General features: G+C 43.4%; 1 protein-coding gene across 1 annotated transcript in view; it reads right to left on the bottom strand.

Moving 5' to 3' along the window:
• Positions 1-21275, bottom strand: part of LOC109886424 (receptor-type tyrosine-protein phosphatase delta-like) — a gene marked incomplete at both ends in the record, with an annotated part of 30465 nt that extends 9190 nt beyond the window's left edge. The window contains 11 exons of the mRNA XM_031819418.1: positions 3299-3555; positions 6291-6385; positions 7709-8305; positions 11747-11864; positions 13190-13216; positions 13874-14067; positions 14956-15261; positions 16584-16728; positions 18315-18460; positions 20140-20287; positions 21060-21275. Coding sequence (XP_031675278.1) covers positions 3299-3555; positions 6291-6385; positions 7709-8305; positions 11747-11864; positions 13190-13216; positions 13874-14067; positions 14956-15261; positions 16584-16728; positions 18315-18460; positions 20140-20287; positions 21060-21275 — 2249 coding nt within the window. The remainder of the gene's footprint in view (positions 1-3298; positions 3556-6290; positions 6386-7708; positions 8306-11746; positions 11865-13189; positions 13217-13873; positions 14068-14955; positions 15262-16583; positions 16729-18314; positions 18461-20139; positions 20288-21059) is intronic.
• Positions 21276-25000: the final 3725 nt, after the last annotated feature.

Here is a 25000-nt window from a genome sequence, read left to right as displayed (position 1 = left end):
TCATCAACTAGATTCACCTTAATGATGGTCGACTACAGGGATCATCAACTAGATTCACCTTAATGATGGTCGACTACAGGGATCATCAACTAGATTCACCTTAATGATGGTCGACTACAGGGATCATCAACTAGATTCACCTTAATGATGGTCGACTACAGGGATCATCAACTAGATTCACCTTAATGATGGTCGACTACAGGGATCATCAACTAGATTCACCTTAATGATGGTCGACTACAGTACAGAGATCATCAACTAGATTCACCTTAATGATGGTCGACTACAGTACAGAGATCATCAACTAGATTCACCTTAATGATGGTCGACTACAGTACAGAGATCATCAACTAGATTCACCTTAATGATGGTCGACTACAGGGATCATCAACTAGATTCACCTTAATGATGGTCGACTACAGGGATCATCAACTAGATTCACCTTAATGATGGTCGACTACAGTACAGAGATCATCAACTAGATTCACCTTAATGATGGTCGACTACAGTACAGAGATCATCAACTAGATTCACCTTAATGATGGTCGACTACAGTACAGAGATCATCAACTAGATTCACCTTAATGATGGTCGACTACAGAACAGAGATCATCAACTAGATTCACCTTAATGATGGTCGACTACAGTACAGAGATCATCAACTAGATTCACCTTAATGATGGTCGACTACAGAGATCATCAACTAGATTCACCTTAATGATGGTCGACTACAGAGATCATCAACTAGATTCATCTTAATGATGGTCGACTACAGGGATCATCAACTAGATTCACCTTAATGATGGTCGACTACAGAACAGAGATCATCAACTAGATTCACCTTAATGATGGTCGACTACAGAACAGAGATCATCAACTAGATTCACCTTAATGATGGTCGACTACAGAGATCATCAACTAGATTCACCTTAATGATGGTCGACTACAGGGATCATCAACTAGATTCACCTTAATGATGGTCGACTACAGGGATCATCAACTAGATTCACCTTAATGATGGTCGACTACAGGGATCATCAACTAGATTCACCTTAATGATGGTCGACTACAGGGATCATCAACTAGATTCACCTTAATGATGGTCGACTACAGGGATCATCAACTAGATTCACCTTAATGATGGTCGACTACAGGGATCATCAACTAGATTCACCTTAATGATGGTCGACTACAGGGATCATCAACTAGATTCACCTTAATGATGGTCGACTACAGGGATCATCAACTAGATTCACCTTAATGATGGTCGACTACAGGGATCATCAACTAGATTCACCTTAATGATGGTCGACTACAGTACAGAGATCATCAACTAGATTCACCTTAATGATGGTCGACTACAGTACAGAGATCATCAACTAGATTCACCTTAATGATGGTCGACTACAGTACAGAGATCATCAACTAGATTCACCTTAATGATGGTCGACTACAGAACAGAGATCATCAACTAGATTCACCTTAATGATGGTCGACTACAGTACAGAGATCATCAACTAGATTCACCTTAATGATGGTCGACTACAGTACAGAGATCATCAACTAGATTCACCTTAATGATGGTCGACTACAGTACAGAGATCATCAACTAGATTCACCTTAATGATGGTCGACTACAGTACAGAGATCATCAACTAGATTCACCTTAATGATGGTCGACTACAGAACAGAGATCATCAACTAGATTCACCTTAATGATGGTCGACTACAGTACAGAGATCATCAACTAGATTCACCTTAATGATGGTCGACTACAGTACAGAGATCATCAACTAGATTCACCTTAATGATGGTCGACTACAGAGATCATCAACTAGATTCACCTTAATGATGGTCGACTACAGAGATCATCAACTAGATTCATCTTAATGATGGTCGACTACAGAGATCATCAACTAGATTCACCTTAATGATGGTCGACTACAGTACAGAGATCATCAACTAGATTCACCTTAATGATGGTCGACTACAGAGATCATCAACTAGATTCACCTTAATGATGGTCGACTACAGAGATCATCAACTAGATTCATCTTAATGATGGTCGACTACAGGGATCATCAACTAGATTCACCTTAATGATGGTCGACTACAGAACAGAGATCATCAACTAGATTCACCTTAATGATGGTCGACTACAGAACAGAGATCATCAACTAGATTCACCTTAATGATGGTCGACTACAGAGATCATCAACTAGATTCACCTTAATGATGGTCGACTACAGTACAGAGATCATCAACTAGATTCACCTTAATGATGGTCGACTACAGGGATCATCAACTAGATTCACCTTAATGATGGTCGACTACAGAACAGAGATCATCAACTAGATTCACCTTAATGATGGTCGACTACAGTACAGAGATCATCAACTAGATTCACCTTAATGATGGTCGACTACAGGGATCATCAACTAGATTCACATTAATGATGGTCGACTACAGGGATCATCAACTAGATTCACCTTAATGATGGTCGACTACAGAGATCATCAACTAGATTCACCTTAATGATGGTCGACTACAGAGATCATCAACTAGATTCACCTTAATGATGGTCGACTACAGGGATCATCAACTAGATTCACCTTAATGATGGTCGACTACAGGGATCATCAACTAGATTCACCTTAATGATGGTCGACTACAGGGATCATCAACTAGATTCACCTTAATGATGGTCGACTACAGTACAGAGATCATCAACTAGATTCACCTTAATGATGGTCAACTACAGGCATCATCAACTAGATTCACCTTAATGATGGTCGACTACAGGGATCATCAACTAGATTCACCTTAATGATGGTCGACTACAAGGATCATCAATTAGATTCACCTTAATGATGGTCGACTACAGGGATCATCAACTAGATTCACCTTAATGATGGTCGACTACAGGGATCATCAACTAGATTCACCTTAATGATGGTCGACTACAGGGATCATCAACTAGATTCACCTTAATGATGGTCGACTACAGTACAGAGATCATCAACTAGATTCACCTTAATGATGGTCGACTACAGAACAGTGATCATCAACTAGATTCACCTTAATGATGGTCGACTACAGAACAGAGATCATCAACTAGATTCACCTTAATGATGGTCGACTACAGTACAGAGATCATCAACTAGATTCACCTTAATGATGGTCGACTACAGGGATCATCAACTAGATGAACTAAATAAAATCACAAGCAGGCCACCAGCTGGGGAAGCCTGATGTACTGTCCCTCCCTCCCTCCCTCCCTCCCTCCCTCCCTCCCTACCTGACGGTAGTGGTGGTCTGTACGGACGGTAGTTGAACCGTCACCATCCCGTCTGCGTTGGTCTTCCCCACCAGCGTGGGTTTGGAACGTAGCACGTCCGGGGCGGTCGTCACGGTTACGCGGTGCTGTAGACCTCCGGCACTGTTGCCACGGTTAGTCAACAGGAAGGAGTACTGTGTTTCCGGCTGCAGACCTGTTATCAGCTTCTGGTTCTGTTTACCATCCACCTCAACACTCTGACCCTTACCATACAGGATCTATAGAGAGAGAGAGAGATAATCAACACCCTGACCCTTACCATACAGGATCTATAGAGAGAGAGAGATAATCAACACCCTGACCCTTACCATACAGGATCTATAGAGAGAGAGAGAGATCATCAACACCCTGACCCTTACCATACAGGATCTATAGAGAGAGAGAGAGATAATCAACACTCTGACCCTTACCATACAGGATCTATAGAGAGACAGAGATAATCAACACTCTGACCCTTACCATACAGGATCTATAGAGAGAGAGAGAGATAATCAACACCCTGACCCTTACCATACAGGATCTATAGAGAGAGAGAGAGATAATCAACACTCTGACCCTTACCATACAGGATCTATAGAGAGACAGAGATAATCAACACTCTGACCCTTACCATACAGGATCTATAGAGAGAGAGAGAGATAATCAACACCCTGACCCTTACCATACAGGATCTATAGAGAGAGAGAGATAATCAACACTCTGACCCTTACCATACAGGATCTATAGAGAGAGAGAGATAATCAACACTCTGACCCTTACCATACAGGATCTATAGAGAGAGAGAGAGATAATCAACACCCTGACCCTTACCATACAGGATCTATAGAGAGAGAGAGAGATAATCAACACCCTGACCCTTATCATACAGGATCTATAGAGAGAGAGAGAGATAATCAACACCCTGACCCTTACCATACAGGATCTATAGAGAGAGAGAGAGATAATCAACACCCTGACCCTTACCATACAGGATCTATAGAGAGAGAGAGAGATAATCAACACTCTGACCCTTACCATACAGGATCTATAGAGAGAGAGAGAGAGATAATCAACACCCTGACCCTTACCATACAGGATCTATAGAGAGAGAGAGAGATAATCAACACCCTGACCCTTACCATACAGGATCTATAGAGAGAGAGAGAGATAATCAACACCCTGACCCTTACCATACAGGATCTATAGAGAGAGAGAGATAATCAACACCCTGACCCTTACCATACAGGATCTATAGAGAGAGAGAGATAATCAACACCCTGACCCTTACCATACAGGATCTATAGAGAGAGAGAGATAATCAACACCTTGACCCTTACCATACAGGATCTATAGAGAGAGAGAGATAATCAACACCCTGACCCTTATCATACAGGATCTATATAGAGAGAGAGATAATCAATACTCTGACCCTTACCATACAACACTCTGACCCTTACCATACAGGATCTATAGAGAGAGAGAGATAATCAACACCCTGACCCTTACCATACAGGATCTATAGAGAGAGAGAGAGATAATCAACACCCTGACCCTTACCATACAGGATCTATAGAGAGAGAGAGATAATCAACACTCTGACCCTTACCATACAGGATCTATAGAGAGAGAGAGATAATCAACACCCTGACCCTTACCATACAGGATCTATAGAGAGAGAGAGATAGTCAACACTCTGACCCTTACCATACAGGATCTATAGAGAGAGAGAGATAATCAACACCCTGACCCTTACCATACAGGATCTATAGAGAGAGAGAGAGAGATAATCAACACCCTGACCCCTATCATACAGGATCTATAGAGAGAGAGAGAGATAATTAACACTCTGACCCTTACCATACAGGATCTATAGAGAGAGAGAGATAATCAACACTCTGACCCTTACCATACAGGATCTATAGAGAGAGAGAGAGATAATCAACACCCTGACCCTTACCATACAGGATCTATAGAGAGAGAGAGAGATAATCAACACTCTGACCCTTACCATACAGGATCTATAGAGAGAGAGAGATAATCAACACCCTGACCCTTACCATACAGGATCTATAGAGAGAGAGAGATAATCAACACCCTGACCCTTACCATACAGGATCTCTATAGAGAGAGAGAGATAATCAACACTCTGACCCTTACCATACAGGATCTATAGAGAGAGAGAGAGATAATCAACACCCTGACCCTTACCATACAGGATCTATAGAGAGAGAGAGATAATCAACACTCTGACCCTTACCATACAGGATCTATAGAGAGAGAGAGATAATCAACACCCTGACCCTTACCATACAGGATCTATAGAGAGAGAGAGATAGTCAACACTCTGACCCTTACCATACAGGATCTATAGAGAGAGAGAGATAATCAACACCCTGACCCTTACCATACAGGATCTATAGAGAGAGAGAGAGAGATAATCAACACCCTGACCCCTATCATACAGGATCTATAGAGAGAGAGAGAGATAATTAACACTCTGACCCTTACCATACAGGATCTATAGAGAGAGAGAGATAATCAACACTCTGACCCTTACCATACAGGATCTATAGAGAGAGAGAGAGATAATCAACACCCTGACCCTTACCATACAGGATCTATAGAGAGAGAGAGAGATAATCAACACTCTGACCCTTACCATACAGGATCTATAGAGAGAGAGAGATAATCAACACCCTGACCCTTACCATACAGGATCTATAGAGAGAGAGAGATAATCAACACTCTGACCCTTACCATACAGGATCTCTATAGAGAGAGAGAGATAATCAACACTCTGACCCTTACCATACAGGATCTATAGAGAGAGAGAGATAATCAACACCCTGACCCTTACCATACAGGATCTATAGAGAGAGAGAGATAATCAACACTCTGACCCTTACCGTACAGGATCTCTAGAGAGAGAGAGAGAGATAATCAACACACACCATCTAAAGTCCCTGTAACTCACCGAAAAAGGCTGGGAGGGTGTTTTGTCTCGTATCTCCCAGGTCAGCAGGACTGAGTTCTTCATGGCAGCCTTCACTCTGAAGTTAGTAGCAAACACTGTGGAGAGGAACATAGAAAACAACAGTATGACTCCGCAGACTGTTCTGAGATCATAGAAATACAACCCATAGAACTGGGGCCTATCCCCATTCAAGTCACTGATGGACTTTTTAATATGGATTCTATTTCTACGCTTTCAATCTCCTTATAGGATCCAGATCCGGGTTCCAATACTATTTTCACATGTTTTTATCTGGGCTTGATTGAGCTTGTCTGGAGCAATGGAACCAGTAGTCTGAAGGAGTGCCATCCTCGGCCTACCAGGCACTCCAGGCAGGCCAGAGCAAACGCTGAAAGTATATATATTTTTTGAAAGATTTCTAATAGTATCTGAACCCAGGTCTGAGAGAAACAGGTAATATCTTACCTGTGTTTTACAGTTTCTGGTTTCCAGTTTCTAGTTTCTGGTTTCTGGTTTCTGGTTTCCACTTTCTGGTTTGTGGTTTCTGGTTTCTGGTTTCTAGTTTCTGGTTTCTGGTTTCTAGTTTCTGGTTTCCAGTTTCCAGTTTCCAGTTTCCGGTTTCTGGTTTCCAGTTTCTAGTTTCTGGTTTCTAGTTTCCGGTTTCTAGTTTCTAGTTTCTGGTTTTTAGTTTCTGGTTTCTAGTTTCTGGTTTCTGGTTTCTAGTTTCTGGTTTCTGGTTTCTGGTTTCTGGTTTCTGGTTTCTGGTTTCTGGTTTCTAGTTTCTAGTTTCTAATTTCTGGTTTCTAGTTTCTGTCTGTACAGAAATACAGTCTGGAAGTGATGTCAGCTAGAATTCCTTACCTTGTTAGCTGAAGGAGACAGAACACATATTAAGACTACAGACCAGACTGACAAGACTACAGACCAGACTGACAAGAACAAAACAGACTTACGGCGACGCTGTGACGTGTTCGGTAGAGTGTGTGGGTGAGTATTTCCACTGAGTTTGACGTGAGGTCATGTACAGTGTGGAGGAAGGGGTGTGTTTAGGGGGGGGGGGCAGAAATGGAAGATGGTTGTTGGGTAGTTGCTCAAAGGTGGTAGTGAGTGTGTGTGTGTGTGAGAGTGTGTGTGTGAGTGAGTGTGTGAGTGTGTGTGTATGTGTGTGTGTGTGTGTGAATGTGTGTGTGTGTGTGTGTGTGTGTGTGTGAGTGTGTGTGTGTGTGTGTGTGTGTGTGAGTGTGTGTGTGAGTGTGTGTGTGTGTGTGTGAATGTGTGTGTGTGTGTGTGTGAATGTGTGTGTGTGTGTGTGTGTGTGTGAGAGTGTGTGTGTGGGTGTGTGCGTGCATGCGTGCGTGCGTGCGCGCGCGTGTGTGTGAATGTGTGAGTGTGTGTGTGTGCGTGTGTGTGTGTCCTACCTTCCACATCCAGAGGTTGCGTCCTAAACTGGACGCCGGGACTATAAGGCCCCGCCCCTACCGCCGTGAACGCACGCACTCTAACGTCATACACCGTGTCAGCGCTCAGCCCTTCCAACGCCACGCTAGATTCCGGTACCATCACCACCACCTCCCCGGTAGCGTTCCCACCTCTACCGTTAACATCCCGGTACTGCACCGAGTACTTCACAATCTTCCCGTTTTGTTCGATCAGCGGGACAGACTTCCAAACGAGCCGTATGGAAGACGCCGAGGCGCCTTCAGACAGGATATTTTCTGGGTATCCTCCGGGAACGTCTTCCGGAGTGGTCACCTCGATCGCTGCCTCCTCTCCGTATCCTATCTTATTCCGGGCGGAGAGTCGGAACACGTACGACGCCCCCTTGTGGATATCCTGAGCAGTGTAGGACTTTTCCTTGGTGGGGAATTCTACCACGGTGAGGGGGAGGACATCCAGGCGTCCGAAGGTTAGACGGTACCCCAGGAGAGGGGTAGCGGGGCTGGGTGGAGGCAGCCACTGGAGCTGGGCCGTGCCCACGGGGGTGGGACTTACTGAGAGCCTGGGGGGTTCTGGGACTAGGGGGAGGAGGGGGAGGAGGGGAGGAGGGGAGAGAGAGAGAGGGGTGAAGGTAGGAGCAGGAGCAGGATGAAGAGAGGGATGAGACGAGAGAGACGGGAAGAGGAGAGAAGAGGATGTTACTATTAATGAGAATTAACGGCTCACGAACACCTGCTCACAATCTCTGCACAAATGTAGCCTGTCATTACAGCCAGAAATGGTGATGCACCTGGATGTCGAGCTGAAAGTCATTCATGTTAACAGACAATAACAACTAGGGATATCATGTTAACAGTCTATATCAACTAGTGATATCATGTTAACAGTCTATATCAACTATGTACATCATGTCAACAGTCTATATCAATTAGTGATATCATGTTAAAACCTGTTAAGGATAGGGCTGATTGCTGCCCCCTTTGGGGTGATTGCGTGCCCATAGTAAACAGAAAAAAAATCTGTCAATTTTTTAAATTATTGAATAGAAAACACTCTAAAGCTTCTAAAACCGTTTAAATTATGTCTGTAAGTAAAGCAGAACTCTCAGGGCACTCATTCTCCCAAACTCTCTCTTGTCATCATAAAAGTTGGCCCAACTTTGACGTCATCGCCCCCACCCTTCCCAAGCACCTACAGTCCTGGGAACAGTTCATATGCCTTCAGCGCGGTGTCCGCTTTCAATGGGGCTTCTCATTGTGTGAATCGCGTGCTCACGAGAGTATTGGCAGGCCGAATCCTGTCGGTCACGCGAGAAAACAGGTTACTCTCATGCGCGTTCTGCTCCGGTGGTGTCTTTCTTCCAAGATTGATTAAACGATGCCTGTGTTTCTCTTCGTCCTGAGAATTGCTGTGAAGCTATATAGCATGCTAACGCTGTGTTCTGAACATAGTTTGACAAGTTTAGTCGACATATAATATGTAATTTTGACGTTTTGGTGCGCACCCACTTTACTTTTTGGCTGCATTTCAACCTAAATATGTCGTGTTTGATAACCGAAAGACACAGACTTCAAAACTAAAGCTGTTTTTGTTAAGTATAAACCCTTCCAGGTCTTCTGATGGAAGAACAGCAAAGGTAAGGGAACATTTATGTGTTAAATTTGGGTTTCTGTGGACTCCGAGATAGAGGAGCCAAAATGCTAATTCCTGAGCGCCGACTCACATTATAGCCTAGTGAACGAAATCTGTAACGTTAAAAATAAATGTAACACAGCGATTGCATTTAGAAGAAGTGTATCTTCTATATATATGTAGAACATGCATATTTAGTCAAAGTTTATGTTGTATATTCCATGTTAGCTGACGGCATGTGCCGAAGCCATCGTCATTTCTCCGGACATTTGAGTAGCATTTTTTTAACATGGCGTCATTGTAAACAGAGATTTATGGATATTTATGGCATATTATTGAAAAAAACATAAATGTACTGTGTAACATGTTATATTACTGTCATCTGATGAAGATTTCAAAAGGTTAGTGAAATTATTTTTCTTTTAATCCTGCGTTTGGTGATTGCATATTTTGTTCAATTTGGCTATGGAAATTAGCTGTGTCTTCGGTGTGTCTTCGGTGATGGTTTGACATAAATATGTGCTATGTTTTCGCCGTAAAACATTTTAGAAATCTGACTTGCTGGCTAGATAAACAAGTTGTTTATCTTTCATTTGAGCTATTGGACTTGTTAATGTGTGGAGGTTAAATATTTCTAAGAATATTTTTGCATTCCGTGCGCCACCGTTCCAGCTGACGGTGGGGGGGCTGATCCCCAATTGGGAACCAACATCTTTGTCAGGCTAACAGTCTATATCAACTAGTGATATCATGTCAACAGTCTATATCAACTAGGGATATCATGTCAACAGTCTATATCAACTAGGGATATCATGTCAACAGTCTATATCAACTAGGGATATCATGTCAACAGTCTATATCAACTAGGGATATCATGTCAACAGTCTATATCAACTAGGGATATCATGTCAACAGTCTATATCAACTAGGTATATCATATTAACAGTCTATATCAACTAGGGATATCATGTTAACAGTCTATATCAACTAGGTATATCATATTAACAATCTATATCAACTAGGGATATCATGTTAACAGTCTATATCAACTAGGGATATCAAGTCCAGAGCAAGCAGGACCATAGGGCCGACCTGTCTGCAGCAGGACAATAGGGCCGACCTGTTTACGGTGAAGCATGGTGGTGGCAGCATCATGCTGTGGGGATGTTTTTCAGCAGCAGGGACTGGGAGACTAGTCAGGATTGAGGCAAAGATGAACGGAGCAAAGTACAGAGAGATCCTTGATGAAAACCTGCTCCAGAGCACTCATGACCTCAGACTGGGGCAAAGGTTCACCTTCCAACAGGTCAATGACCCTAAGCACACAGGACACAGTCTCTGAATGTCCTTGAGTGGCCCAGCCAGAGGCCGGACTTGAACCCGATCAAACATCTCTGGAGAGACCTGAAAGCAACGCTCCCCATCCAACCTGACAGAACTTGAGAGGATCTGCAGAGAAGAATGTGAGAAACTCCCCAAATACAGGTGTGCCAAGCTTGTAGCGTCATACCCAAGAAGACTCGAGGCTGTAATCGCTGCCAAAAGTGCTTCAACAAAGTACTGAGGAAAGGGTCTGAATACTTATGGAAATGTAATATTTCCATAAAAAATATATATAATTTAGCAAAAAACCTGTTTTTGCTTTATCATTATGGGGTATTGTGATGTCATTATGGGGAATTGTGATGTCATTATGGGGTATTGTGATGTCATTATGGGGTATTGTGATGTCATTATGGAGGTATTGGGATGTCATTATGGGGTATTGGGATGTCATTATGGGGTATTGTGATGTCATTATGGGGTATTGTGATGTCATTATGGGGTATTGTGATGTCATTATGGGGTATTGTGATGTCATTATGGGGTATTGTGATGTCATTATGGGGTATTGTGATGTCATTATGGGGTATTGTGATGTCATTATGGGGTATTGTGATGTCATTATGGGGTATTGTGATGTCATTATGGAGGTATTGTGATGTCATTATGGGGTATTGTGATGTCATTATGGGGTATTGGGATGTCATTATGGAGGTATTGTGATGTCATTATGGGGTATTGTGATGTCATTATGGGGTATTGTGTGTAGATTGTTGAGGAAATAGAACAATTTACTCCATTTTAGAATAAGACTGTAACAAAATGTGCAATAAGTAAAGGGGTCTGAATACGTTCCGAAGGCTCTGTATGTGACCTATTAAAATACGTATGGTCGGTTTTTTCAAATTCAGTTTCACGCTCGCGACCCCCATTTAGAGGAATCACTGCTCTAAAGAAGGCTCCGAAGCCTTAGTACATCTGTCTCAGTGTCTAGTAGCAGGCTGGGTAGCTGTGTCTGTACTGCCTGTTATATTATGTTGGGATGATACATGATAAGTACGTACGTGGGAGGGTAGTGCAGAGAGTTTGGGGTTTGCTCCGTGCCCCGTCTCCCTTGGCGGTGTACGCCCCCACAGACACAGAGTAGGCAGTATCAGCCTGGAGTTCCCCTAGAACCAACTCCTACAGAACACATAGAACGTAGAACTCAGTATTACAGAACCACCTCATATAGATTATAGAACTCATCAGTATTACAGAACCACCTCCTATAGATTATAGAACTCATCATACTCCATTCCATAGTTCCATTCTACTCCATTCCATAGTTTCATTCTACTCCATTCCATAGTTCCATTCTACTCCATTACATAGTTCCATTCTACTTCATTACATAGTTCCATTCTACTTCATTACATAGTTCCATTCTACTCCATTCCATAGTTCCATTCTACTCCATTCCATAGTTCCATTCTACTCCATTCCATAGTTCCACTACTCCATTCCATAGTGCCATTCTACTTCATTCCATAGTTCCATTCTACCCCATTCTATAGTTCCATTCTAGGCAGTGTCACATTCCATAGTTCTATTCTATTCCATAGTTCCATTCTACTCCATTCCATAGTTCCATTCTACTCCATTCCATAGTTCCATTCGAGGCTGTATCCCATTCCATAGTTCCATTCGACACTGTATCCCATTCCACAGTTCCATTCTAGGCTGTATCCCATTCCATAGTTCCATTCTACTCCATTCCATAGTTCCATTCTACTCCATTCCATAGTTCCATTCTAGGCTGTATCCCATTCCATAGTTCCATTCTAGGCTGTGTCCCATTCTACTCCATTCCATAGTTCCATTCTACTCAATTACATAATTCCATTCTACTCCATTCAATAGTTCCACTCTACTCCATTCCATAGTTCCATTCTACTCCATTCCATAGTTCCATTCTACTCCATTCCATAGTTCCATTCTACTCCATTCCATAGTTCCATTCGACTCCATTCCATAGTTCCATTCTACTCCATTCCATAGTTCCATTCTACTCCATTCCATAGTTCCAATCTACTCCATTCCATAGTTCCATTCTACTCCATTCCATAGTTCCATTCTACTCAATTACATAGTTCCATTCTACTCCATTCAATAGTTCCATTCTACTCCATTCCATAGTTCCAATCTACTCCATTCCATAGTTCCATTCTACTCCATTCCATAGTTCAATTCTACTCCATTCCATAGTTCCATTCTACTCCATTCCATAGTTCCATTCTACTCCATTCCATAGTTCCAATCTACTCCATTCCATAGTTCCATTCTACTCCATTCCATAGTTCCAATCTACTCCATTCCATAGTTCCATTCTACTCCATTCCATAGTCCCATTCTAGGCTGTGTCCCATTCCATCCTTTTGTCTACTAGCCCATGGGACCTAAACACAGGTCAAGACAACAGCATACATTAATCCTTTTTTTAGATACGAGATCACAGATATACTTACATATTCTGCTGATTCATTGTATTCCCACTAAACGACAGAACGAAGCAGGGAGCAAAGAGGAGGGAGAAAAAAAGAAGATTTTTTACATTAGTCTCATATTTTATAATATATTGTAAAGTATATAAAAATATTTTTTAAGAATAATATACATTAATTCTGAGCAATCAGTCTCTCTCCAGTAGGGTTTTCATTCTATTCCAACATTCCATTATAATCCAACATTCCATTATAATCCAACATTCCATTCTCTCAACATTCCATTCTAATCCAACATTCCATTCTAATCCAACATTTCATTCTAATCCAACATTCCATTCTATTTCAACATTCTATTCTATTCCAACATTCCATTCTATTTCAACATTTCATTCTATTTTAACATTCCATTCTAATCCAACATTCCATTATAATCCAACATTCCATTCTCTCAACATTTCATTCTATTTCAACATTCCATTCTAATCCAACATTCCATTATAATCCAACATTCCATTCTCTCAACATTCCATTCTAATCCAACATTCCATTCTAATCCAACATTCCATTCTAATCCAACATTCCATTCTATTTCAACATTCCATTCTATTCCAACATTCCATTCTATATCAACATTCCATTCTATATCAACATTCCATTCTATATCAATATTCTATTCAACCTGTCTGAGTTGTCTTCCATTGTTACCTGTGAGTCGTCTAGGAGTATATCCTTGATGAGGTTGGGTCCAGCGGGTTCTCCATAGTTCATCTTCATGTAGTGGACCTGGTAACCTCTGACCTGACCATGTTGCCGCTCCACGGCCGGTGCCCGCCACACCACCCTGACTGCTGACGAGTTCACCGCCTCCGACGCCACGTCGCGCGGAGGACCACTGGGAACTGGAAATGCATTGTGGGATAGGTCGAGGTCAAGGGTCAGGGTTCAAAAGTTGTGGTGGCTCTCAGATGGTTTAGATACTCCGGGGGAGGTGAGCGTTTGGAGGTAGGATAGGTTGGTGGGTTGAAAGCTTTTTGGGGTTCTGTTCAAAATGTCAATAAATATATCGGAGATGAAAGCACCAAAAAGCACCTAAAGACGGCCTGAAAAACTGGCCTGACATTCAGAGAGCGAGAGTGAATGGAAAATAGAGAGGGGAGATCAGACGATACAAGGAATCCTAAGGGGCTGTGGTTCCCAGAACATCATATAACCTCAGTTATACAGAGGAAGGTACAATACAAACACATACCAAGAAAAAGGTTCAGCTCTGTAGAGGTAAAGTTAACTTCAGCATGACGAGTCAGGGTTGAAAGGAAAGACTGAGGGCTAGGTGGAATCCCCCCCCCCCCCCCCTTTTACAGAGATGGTTTAAGCCATAGGGTTCAGCAGCAGTTCACAGGGGCATGGTTAATGGAGCGTACTATTATTCCCCTCATATAAGGGTATTTAGTGACACACCCGCAGGGCTGTCTATTATTGTTCAAAAGGGCATTGTCAGTGGGATACACTTCATCAACCCCCCTCTGGTACAGGGAGAGAAGAGAGAAGGAAAAAGGCAGGATTGTAGAATGAAATGACTGTGTAGAGGTATAGCCAGGGGAGGTTTCTTTCTTAGAATGAAGGTCAAGGAGAAAACACAGCTAGGGTTGCTGGGAATAGGATGCCGTTTGGGATGCACCCTACCGGCTAGAGGTTCTCAGGTGGTGGCATTGTTAGTGGGGCGAACCATTTTCACCAAGGATAGGGGTGTTTAGTACCAACAGGCAGGGGAAAGGTTTGGGACATACCATCTTCTTCGGTGCGTACTAGTAGTTGTAGACTCTCTGGTCCTTCTCCGGCTTCCGTCAGGGCTCTGACCGTGATTCCATACTCGGTCCATTTCTCCAGGTTTTCCAGAAGGTACGGAGAGCTTTCCGGTGGAATTCGTCTGACTTGCTGGGAAGTCCTGTTGTCCCGTTCCGTGACAGAATACTGGATGGAATATCCCATTATGATTCCGTTCTGGAATTCCGCCAGGGGCGGAGCCCAACTTACCAGGATGCTGGTGGAGTTGGGGCTGGAGCATGTGACTTCCTGCGGAGGGGCCGAGGGTTCTGATTGGCCAGGTTTGAGGAAGTACGGGTTGTTTGGTGGATGTGATTGGTTGGTGAGGTAGTGAGGTGGAAGATGGAGACAGAAAAGAAGAAAAAAAAGGGGACAAAAAAAAAACACAAAATGAAAATAAAAGTCTAGAACCGACGTTTTCTAGAAAGACAAATGACCAGAAGACAAACACAGGTGCAAAACGCCAAATCCAGGGTTTTGCAAAATGTAGGTAACTTTCCCAAAATATCCAGGTATTCCAGAAATCCTGGTTTGGGGAAAGTTTGGGAATGTTATGGTAATTTAACACCCCTCTCTCAAAATCTGTTTGGATAGAAAATGTTGTCAACTGAAAAGAAGTGAAGAAGAACGATGAGTTATAAAGGAGGAAACAACAGAAAGGACACTGGACTGAGTCTCTGGGGACAACGTGTAACACGTAACCTACCTTGACTTGAGTCTCACTCCAACCCATTCTATTAGTCTCAGTGCTTCTCCCCAGACTGATCCACTTCACATCTCTAACTGCTGAACTACTTAGTGCCTTGTGATCACCTTACCTTTAAACTGTAGCCTTAGCTGACCGACAGACTTCAGACTCATGGAAGTTTGAAAAAACAAAACAAAGATATACATCTAAAGAATAAATTGTAAATATTGACCTATTGTTTCACTGTATAAAGTCATCTTATTCTGTTGATCTTATTCTCCACAAATTGTATCTTGTGATTCCATGACATATGGTTTAATCCAGATTATACCTCTGGTCCCTCTAGTATCTGATAGATGACATTAGAGGTCGGTTTAATCCAGATTACAACTCTGGTCCTCATAGTATCTGATAGATGACACATGAGGCCTGTTTAATCCAGATTATACTTCTGGTCCCTCTAGTATCTGATAGATGACATTAGAGGTCGGTTTAATCCAGATTACAACTCTGGTCCTCATAGTATCTGATAGATGACACATGAGGCCTGTTTAATCCAGATTATACCTCTGGTCCCTCTAGTATCTGATAGATGACACATGAGGCCTGTTTAATCCAGATTCTACCTCTGGTCCCTCTAGTATCTGATAGATGACATAATGGGTTGTGTTTAATCCAGATTATACCTCTGGTCCCTCTAGTATCTGATAGATGACATAATGAGTTGTGTTTAATCCAGATTATACCTCTGGTCCCTCTAGTATCTGATAGATACTGTTTAATCCAGATTATAACTCTGGTCCTCATAGTATCTGATAGATGACATAATGAGTTGTGCTTAATCCAGATTCTACCTCTGGTAGAGCAGTACCAGCAGTAGTAGTAGTGTAGGTAGGGACATACGTGTCTGTGGTGTATCTGTGGTAACCTCGTTGGTATACGCTCCGATGCCGTGTTTGCTACGTGCTGCCAGCTGGAAGGTGTAGGAGGAGAATGGCTTCAAATTCTTTATAAGGTAGGAGGAGGCGGGGTCAAAATTCAGCTTCTTCTAGAGAGAGAGAAAAGGAGAAAGAGAGAAAAAGAGAGAGAAAGAGAGAGATGGAGGAGAGAGAGAGAGAGAGAGAGAGAGAGAGATAGAGGAGAGATCAATGGAGGAGAGATCGATGGAGGAGAGAGATGGAGGAGAGAGCGAGATAGAGATAGTTAAGGTTAGGGTTAAGGTGGAAGGTGTAGCAGGTAGACAGAGGAATAAGGGGTCAACATCAAAAGTAACAGTAAGTATCTGGTGTGGCCACCAGCTGCATTAAGTACTGCAGTGCATCTCTTCCTCATGGATTGCACCAGATTTGCCAGTTCTTGCTGTGAGATGTTACCCCACTCTTCCACCAAGGCACCTGCAAGTTCCTGGACATTTCTGGGGGGAATGGCCCTAGCCCTCACCCTCCGATCCAACAGGTCCTAGACGTGCTCAATGGGATTGAGATCTGGGCACTTCGCTGGCCATGGCAGAACACTGGCATTCCTGTCTTGCAGGAAATCATGCACAGAACAAGCAGTATGGCTGGTGGCATTGTCATGCTGGAGGGTCATGTCAGGATGAGCCTGCAGGAAGGGTACCACATGAGGGAGGAGGATGTCTTCCCTGTAATGCACAGCGTTGAGACAACCTGCAATGACAACAAGCTCAGTCCGATGATGCTGTGACACACCGCCCCAGACCATGACAGACCCTCCACCTCCAAATCGATCTGCTCCAGAGTACTGGCCTCGATGTGACGCTCATTCCTTCGATGATAAATGCGAATCCGACCATCACCACGTGAAGAGCACTTTTGCCAGTCCTGTCTGGTCCAGCGACGGTGAGTTTGTGCCCATAGGCGGAGTTGTTGCCGGTGATGTCTGGTGAGGACCTGCCTTACAACAGGCCTACAAGCCCTCAGTCCAGCCTCTCTCAGCCTATTGCGGACAGTCTGATCACCGATGGAGGGATTGTGCGTTCCTGGTGTGATACATCCTGTACATGTCCCGCAGGTGTGATGTTTGGATGTACCGATCCTGTGCAGGTGTTGTTACACGTGGTCTGCCACTGCGAGGACGACCAGCTGTCCATCCTGTCTCCCTGTAGCGCTGTCTTAGGCATCTCGCAATACGGACATTGCAATTTATTGCCCTGGCCACATCTGCTGTCGTCATGCCTCCTTGCAGCATGCCTAAAGCACGTTCACGCAGATGAGCAGGGACCCTGGGCATCTTTCTTTTGGTGTTTTTCAGAGTCAGTAGAAAGGCCTCTTTAGTGTCCTAAGTTTTCATAACTGTGACCTTAATTGCCTACCGTCTGTAAGCTGTTAGTGTCTTAACGACCGTTCCACAGGTTAATTGTTTATGGTTCATTGAACAAGCATTGGAAACAGTGTTTAAACCCTTTACAATGAAGATCTGTGAAGTTATTTGTTATTTTTACAAATTATCTTTGAAAGAGGGTCCTGGAAAAAGGGACATTTCTTTTTTTGCTGAGTTTATAAATCACCACAGAAAGGTCCCAATGGATTGTAAAGATGAAAGTATATTGAGACTTTGTGAAAAGCAACTGAGCTCTATGAGTTTAAGAAACTAATTTACAAATATATCTCTTACCTCTTCGTTGTCACCAGACCTCCTGTATACCAGTTCATATCCAGTGATCAGGTTTTCAGGCCCACTCTGTGGAGGAGCTACCCATGACAGCAATATACTGGTCTCTGACTTGGCCTCTCCTTTGAAGTCTGATGGCTGGGACGGAACTGGGAGAGAGGATATACTACATTACCCACAATACACTACTGGAGAGCGAGGGACTACATTACCCATAATACACTATGGGTGAGAGAGGGACTACATTACCCACAATACACTGCTGGAGATAGAGGGACTGCGTTGCCCACAATACACCACTGGAGAGAGAGGGACTACATTACCCACAATACACCATTGTATGAAATACAAAAGAATATAACTTTATTTAAAGTGTATTTAACACAACAAACTGTACAGTAAAAAAGTCTAATGAAATAAGTAAATGCACACAGGAAGCAATGAACGATAGGTAAAAGAACAGAAACCCTGTAGAGGGAAGGACTATGTCAGGAACCCTGTAGAGTGAAGGACCATGTCAGAAACCCTGTAGAGTGAAGGACCATGTCAGAAACCCTGTACAGTGAAGGACTATGTCAGAAACCCTGTAGAGTGAAGGACCATGTCAGAAACCCTGTAGAGTGAAGGACTATGTCAGAAACCCTGTAGAGTGAAGGACCATGTCAGAAACCCTGTAGAGTGAAGGACTATGTCAGAAACCCTGTAGAGTGAAGGACTATGTCAGAAACCCTGTAGAGTGAAGGACTATGTCAGAAACCTTGTAGAGTGAAGGACTACAGTATGTCAGGAACCCTGTAGAGTGAAGGACCATGTCAGAAACCCTGTAGAGTGAAGGACCATGTCAGAAACCCTGTAGAGTGAAGGACCATGTCAGAAACCCTGTAGAGTGAAGGACTACAGTATGTCAGGAACCCTGTAGAGTGAAGGACTATGTGAGAAACCCTGTAGAGTGAAAGACTATGTCAGAAACCCTGTAGAGTGAAAGACTATGTCAGAAACCCTGTAGAGTGAAGGACTACAGTATGTCAGGAACCCTGTAGAGTGAAGGACCATGTCAGAAACCCTGTAGAGTGAAGGACCATGTCAGAAACCCTGTAGAGTGAAGGACTACAGTATGTCAGAAACCCTGTAGAGTGAAGGACTATGTCAGGAACCCTGTAGAGTGAAAGACTATGTCAGAAACCCTGTAGAGTGAAAGACTATGTCAGAAACCCTGTAGAGTGAAGGACTACAGTATGTCAGGAACCCTGTAGAGTGAAGGACCATGTCAGGAACCCTGTAGAGTGAAGGACCATGTCAGAAACCCTGTAGAGTGAAGGACCATGTCAGAAACCCTGTAGAGTGAAGGACTACAGTATGTCAGGAACCCTGTAGAGTGAAGGACTATGTCAGAAACCCTGTAGAGTGAAGGACTACAGTATGTCAGAAACCCTGTAGAGTGAAGGACTATGTCAGGAACCCTGTAGAGTGAAAGACTATGTCAGAAACCCTGTAGAGTGAAAGACTATGTCAGAAACCCTGTAGAGTGAAGGACTACAGTATGTCAGAAACCCTGTAGAGTGAAGGACTATGTCAGGAACCCTGTAGAGTGAAAGACTATGTCAGAAACCCTGTAGAGTGAAGGACTATGTCAGAAACCCTGTAGAGTGAAGGACTACAGTATGTCAGAAACCAACTACAGTAGAAGACCCACAGGAGACACACAGTGAACCAGCTGCCAGCCAAATAGCAGACTACTAACCCTTACGCACTGTAGCTGGCTACTTCATTGACTGCATCACACAACCCCCCCCCTACAACCCGGACACACACCAGGCCCCCCCTGTACCTCCAGTCTTGGCTATGATCTGCAGGTCCTGGGAGAGAGGTCCGTCTCCTACAGAGGTAAAGGCCAGGACTCTGATGTAATAGGTCTTATTAGGGGTCAGACTCTGGATGGTGATGAAGTTCACACTACGAACCATCAGCTTCTCCCACTGGAGGGGCGAGAGGAGGAGGGTGGAGAGGAGGGTGGAGAGAGAGAGAGAGAGAGGGACAGAGAGATAGATAGATAGATAGATAGATAGATAGAGAGAGAGAGAGAGAGAGAGGAGAGAATGAGAGGAGGAGGGTGGAGAGAGAGAGTGAGAGGAGGAGGGTGGAGAGAGAGAGAGAGGAGGAGGGTGGAGAGAGAGAGAGAGAGAGGAGGAGGGTGTAGAGAGAGCGAGAGGAGGAGGGTAGAGAGAGAGAGAGAGGAGGAGGGTGGAGAGAGAGCGAGAGGAGGAGGGTGGAGAGGGAGAGAGAAGGGTGGAGAGAGAGAGAGAGAGAGAGAGAGGAGGAGGGTGGAGAGAGAGAGAGAGAAGGGTGGAGAGAGAGAGAGAGGAGGAGGGTGGAGAGGGAGAGAGAAGGGTGGAGAGAGAGAGAGAGAGAGAGAGAGAGAGAGAGAGAGAGGAGGAGGGTGGAGAGAGAGAGAGGAGGAGGGTGGAGAGAGAGAGAGGAGGAGGGTGGAGAGAGCAAGAGGAGGAGGGTGGAGAGAGAGAGAGAGAGAGAGAGAGAGAGGGAGAGAGAGAGAGAGAGAGAGAGAGAGGAGGGTGGAGAGAGAGAGAGAGAGAGAGAGAAGAGGAGGGTGGAGAGAGAGAGAGAGAGGAGGGGAAGGGGTAAATAACGTAGATATGGACACACACAGACCCTACACCCCCCCCCCCCCACTTCCATTCACATACACACACAGACCCCCCCACCCCACACACCCACACACACACCACTTACCTGGTTGACTTGCAGTGTGTTGTCGTCTGTATAGTAGACTCTGTATCCCACCACCTGCCCGTTAGCCTCCTCAGGTCCATCCCAGTGGATTATAGCTGTGGTGGTACTCAGCATACGACCTCTGACCTGGACCGATGACAAACAAGCAAAACAGAATTCCACAATGATCGCTAGATTATTCAACTCCAATACCACTGTTCTGTTTAGGATGTCTCTCTCTCTCTCTTTCTCTCTCTCTCTCTCTCCCTCTCTCTCTCTCTCTCTCTCTCTCTCTCTCTCCCTCTCTCTCTCTCCCCTCTCTCCCTCTCTCTCTCTCTCTCTCTCTCCCTCTCTCTCTCTCTCTCTCTCTCTCTCTCTCCCTCTCCCTCTCGCTCTCTCTCTCTCTCGCTCTCTCTCTGTGTGTGTGTGTGCAACAAGTCAAATCTAACTTTATTTAAAAAGATTCACTTGCAAAACACACAGCATACGACCTCAAGACTTGAACTCAAACCACATCAAACCCGTAACATCTCAACACAACATCCTCTGGGTAGGATACAACATCCTCTGGGTAGGATACAACATCCTCTGGGTAGGATACAACATCCTCTGGGTAGGATACATCATCCTCTGGGTAGGATATATCCTACAACATCCTCTGGGTAGGATACAACATCCTCTGGGTAGGATACAACATCCTCTGGGTAGGATACAACATCCTCTGGGTAGGATACATCATCCTCTGGGTAGGATACAACATCCTCTGGGTAGGATACAACATCCTCTGGGTAGGATACAACATCCTCTGGGTAGGATACATCCTACAACATCCTCTGGGTAGGATACAACATCCTCTGGGTAGGATACAACATCCTCTGGGTAGGATACAACATCCTCTGGGTAGGATACAACATCCTCTGGGTAGGATACAACATCCTCTGGGTAAGATACATCCTACAACATCCTCTGGGTAGGATACATCATCCTCTGGGTAGGATACATCATCCTCTGGGTAGGATACAACATCCTCTGGGTAGGATACAACATCCTCTGGGTGGGATATATCCTACAACATCCTCTGGGTAGGATACAACATCCTCTGGGTAGGATACAACATCCTCTGGGTAGGATACATCATCCTCTGGGTAGGATACAACATCCTCTGGGTAGGATACATCATCCTCTGGGTAGCATACAACATCCTCTGGGTAGGATACATCATCCTCTGGGTAGGATATATCCTACAACATCCTCTGGGTAGGATACAACATCCTCTGGGTAGGATACAACATCCTCTGGGTAGGATACAACATCCTCTGGGTAGGATACATCATCCTCTGGGTAGGATACAACATCCTCTGGGTAGGATATATCCTACAACATCCTCTGGGTAGGATACAACATCCTCTGGGTAGGATACAACATCCTCTGGGTAGGATATATCCTACAACATCCTCTGGGTAGGATACAACATCCTCTGGGTAGGATATATCCTACAACATCCTCTGGGTAGGATACAACATCCTCTGGGTAGGATACACCATCCTCTGGGTAGGATACAACATCCTCTGGGTAGGATACATCCTACAACATCCTCTGGGTAGGATACAACATCCTCTGGGTAGGATACAACATCCTCTGGGTAGGATACAACATCCTCTGGGTAGGATACAACATCCTCTGCAATGCTGGAGAAGTTCCCCAAAATAACCCCGACATTAATGAAGAGATAGGGACAACACTTTTTATCTAAAGTGTTGAAGGGGAAGGAAAACTGCAGCTCCAGAGCCTGATGTTGTGCTGATTAAAACATAAAAATGTGAGGATAGCAGACACATTATGAAGATAGCAGACACATTATGAACCAGAAACAACATGAAGATAGCAGACACATTATGAAGATAGCAGACATATTATGAAGATAGCAGACACATTATGAAGATAGCAGACACATTATGAAGATAGCAGACACATTATGAAGATAGCAGACACCTTATGAACCAGAAGATAGCAGACACATTATGAAGATAGCAGACACATTATGAAGATAGCAGACACATTATGAAGATAGCAGACACCTTATGAACCAGAAGATAGCAGACACATTATGAAGATAGCAGACACATTATGAACCAGAAACAACATGAATATAGCAGACACATTATGAAGATAGCAGACACATTATGAAGATAGCAGACACATTATGAAGATAGCAGACACATTATGAACCAGAAGAAAGCAGACACATTATGAAGATAGCAGACACATTAGGAAGATAGCAGACACATTAGGAAGATAGCAGACACATTAGGAAGATAGCAGACACATTATGAAGATAGCAGACACATTATGAAGATAGCAGACACATTATGAACCAGAAACAACATGAAGATAGCAGACACATTATGAAGATAGCAGACACATTATGAACCAGAAACAACATGAAGATAGCAGACACATTATGAAGATAGCAGACACATTATGAAGATAGCAGACACATTATGAACCAGAAGATAGCAGACACATTATGAAGATAGCAGACACATTAGGAAGATAGCAGACACATTAGGAAGATAGCAGACACATTATGAAGATAGCAGACACATTATGAAGATAGCAGACACATTATGAAGATAGCAGACACATTATGAAGATAGCAGACACATTATGAACCAGAAACAACATGAAGATAGCAGACACATTATGAAGATAGCAGACACATTATGAAGATAGCAGACACATTATGAAGATAGCAGACACATTATGAACCAGAAACAACATGAAGATAGCAGACACATTATGAACCAGATGATAGCAGACACATTATGAAGATAGCAGACACATTATGAACCAGAAACAACATGAAGATAGCAGACACATTATGAAGATAGCAGACCCATTATGAAGATAGCAGACACATTATGAAGATAGCAGACACATTATGAAGATAGCAGACACATTATGAAGATAGCAGACACATTATTAAGATAGCAGACACATTATGAAGATAGCAGACACATTATGAACCAGAAACAACATGAAGATAGCAGACACATTATGAAGATAGCAGACACATTATGAAGATAACAGACACATTATGAACCAGAAACAACATGAAGATAGCAGACACATTATGAACCAGAAACAACATGAAGATAGCAGACACATTATGAAGATAGCAGACACATTATGAAGATAGCAGACACATTATGAAGATAGCAGACACATTATGAAGATAGCAGACACATTATGAACCAGAAACAACATGAAGATAGCAGACACATTATGAACCAGAAACAACATGAAGATAGCAGACACATTATGAAGATAGCAGACACATTATGAAGATAGCAGACACATTATGAAGATAACAGACACATTATGAACCAGAAACAACATGAAGATAGCAGACACATTATGAAGATAGCAAACACATTATGAAGATAGCAGACACATTATGAAGATAGCAGACACATTATGAAGATAGCAGACACATTATGAAGATAGCAGACACATTATGAAGATAGCAGACACATTATGAAGATAGCAGACACATTATGAAGATAGCAGACACATTATGAAGATAGCAGACACATTATGAAGATAGCAGACACATTATGAAGATAGCAGACACATTATGAACCAGAAACAACATGTGTTAGGGGGAGGACTGATCTACTAACCTCTACTAACCTGTCATGGGGGTTAGGGAGAGGACTGATCTACTAACCTGTCATGGGGGTTAGAGAGAGGACTGATCTACTAACCTGTCATGGGGGTTAGAGAGAGGACTGATCTACTAACCTCTACTTAAGCTTACTAACCTGTCATGGGGGTTAGAGAGAGGACTGATCTACTAACCTGTCATGGGGGTTAGAGAGAGGACTGATCTACTAACCTCTACTAACCTGTCATGGGGGTTAGGGAGAGGACTGATCTACTAACCTGTCATGGGGGTTAGA

The sequence above is a fragment of the Oncorhynchus kisutch genome, unplaced genomic scaffold (assembly GCF_002021735.2).
Source record: "Oncorhynchus kisutch isolate 150728-3 unplaced genomic scaffold, Okis_V2 scaffold2139, whole genome shotgun sequence".
Lineage (NCBI taxonomy): Eukaryota > Metazoa > Chordata > Actinopteri > Salmoniformes > Salmonidae > Oncorhynchus > Oncorhynchus kisutch.
Note: the sequence above shows the minus strand (reverse complement) of the source record. Positions and strands in the feature narration are given on the sequence as shown.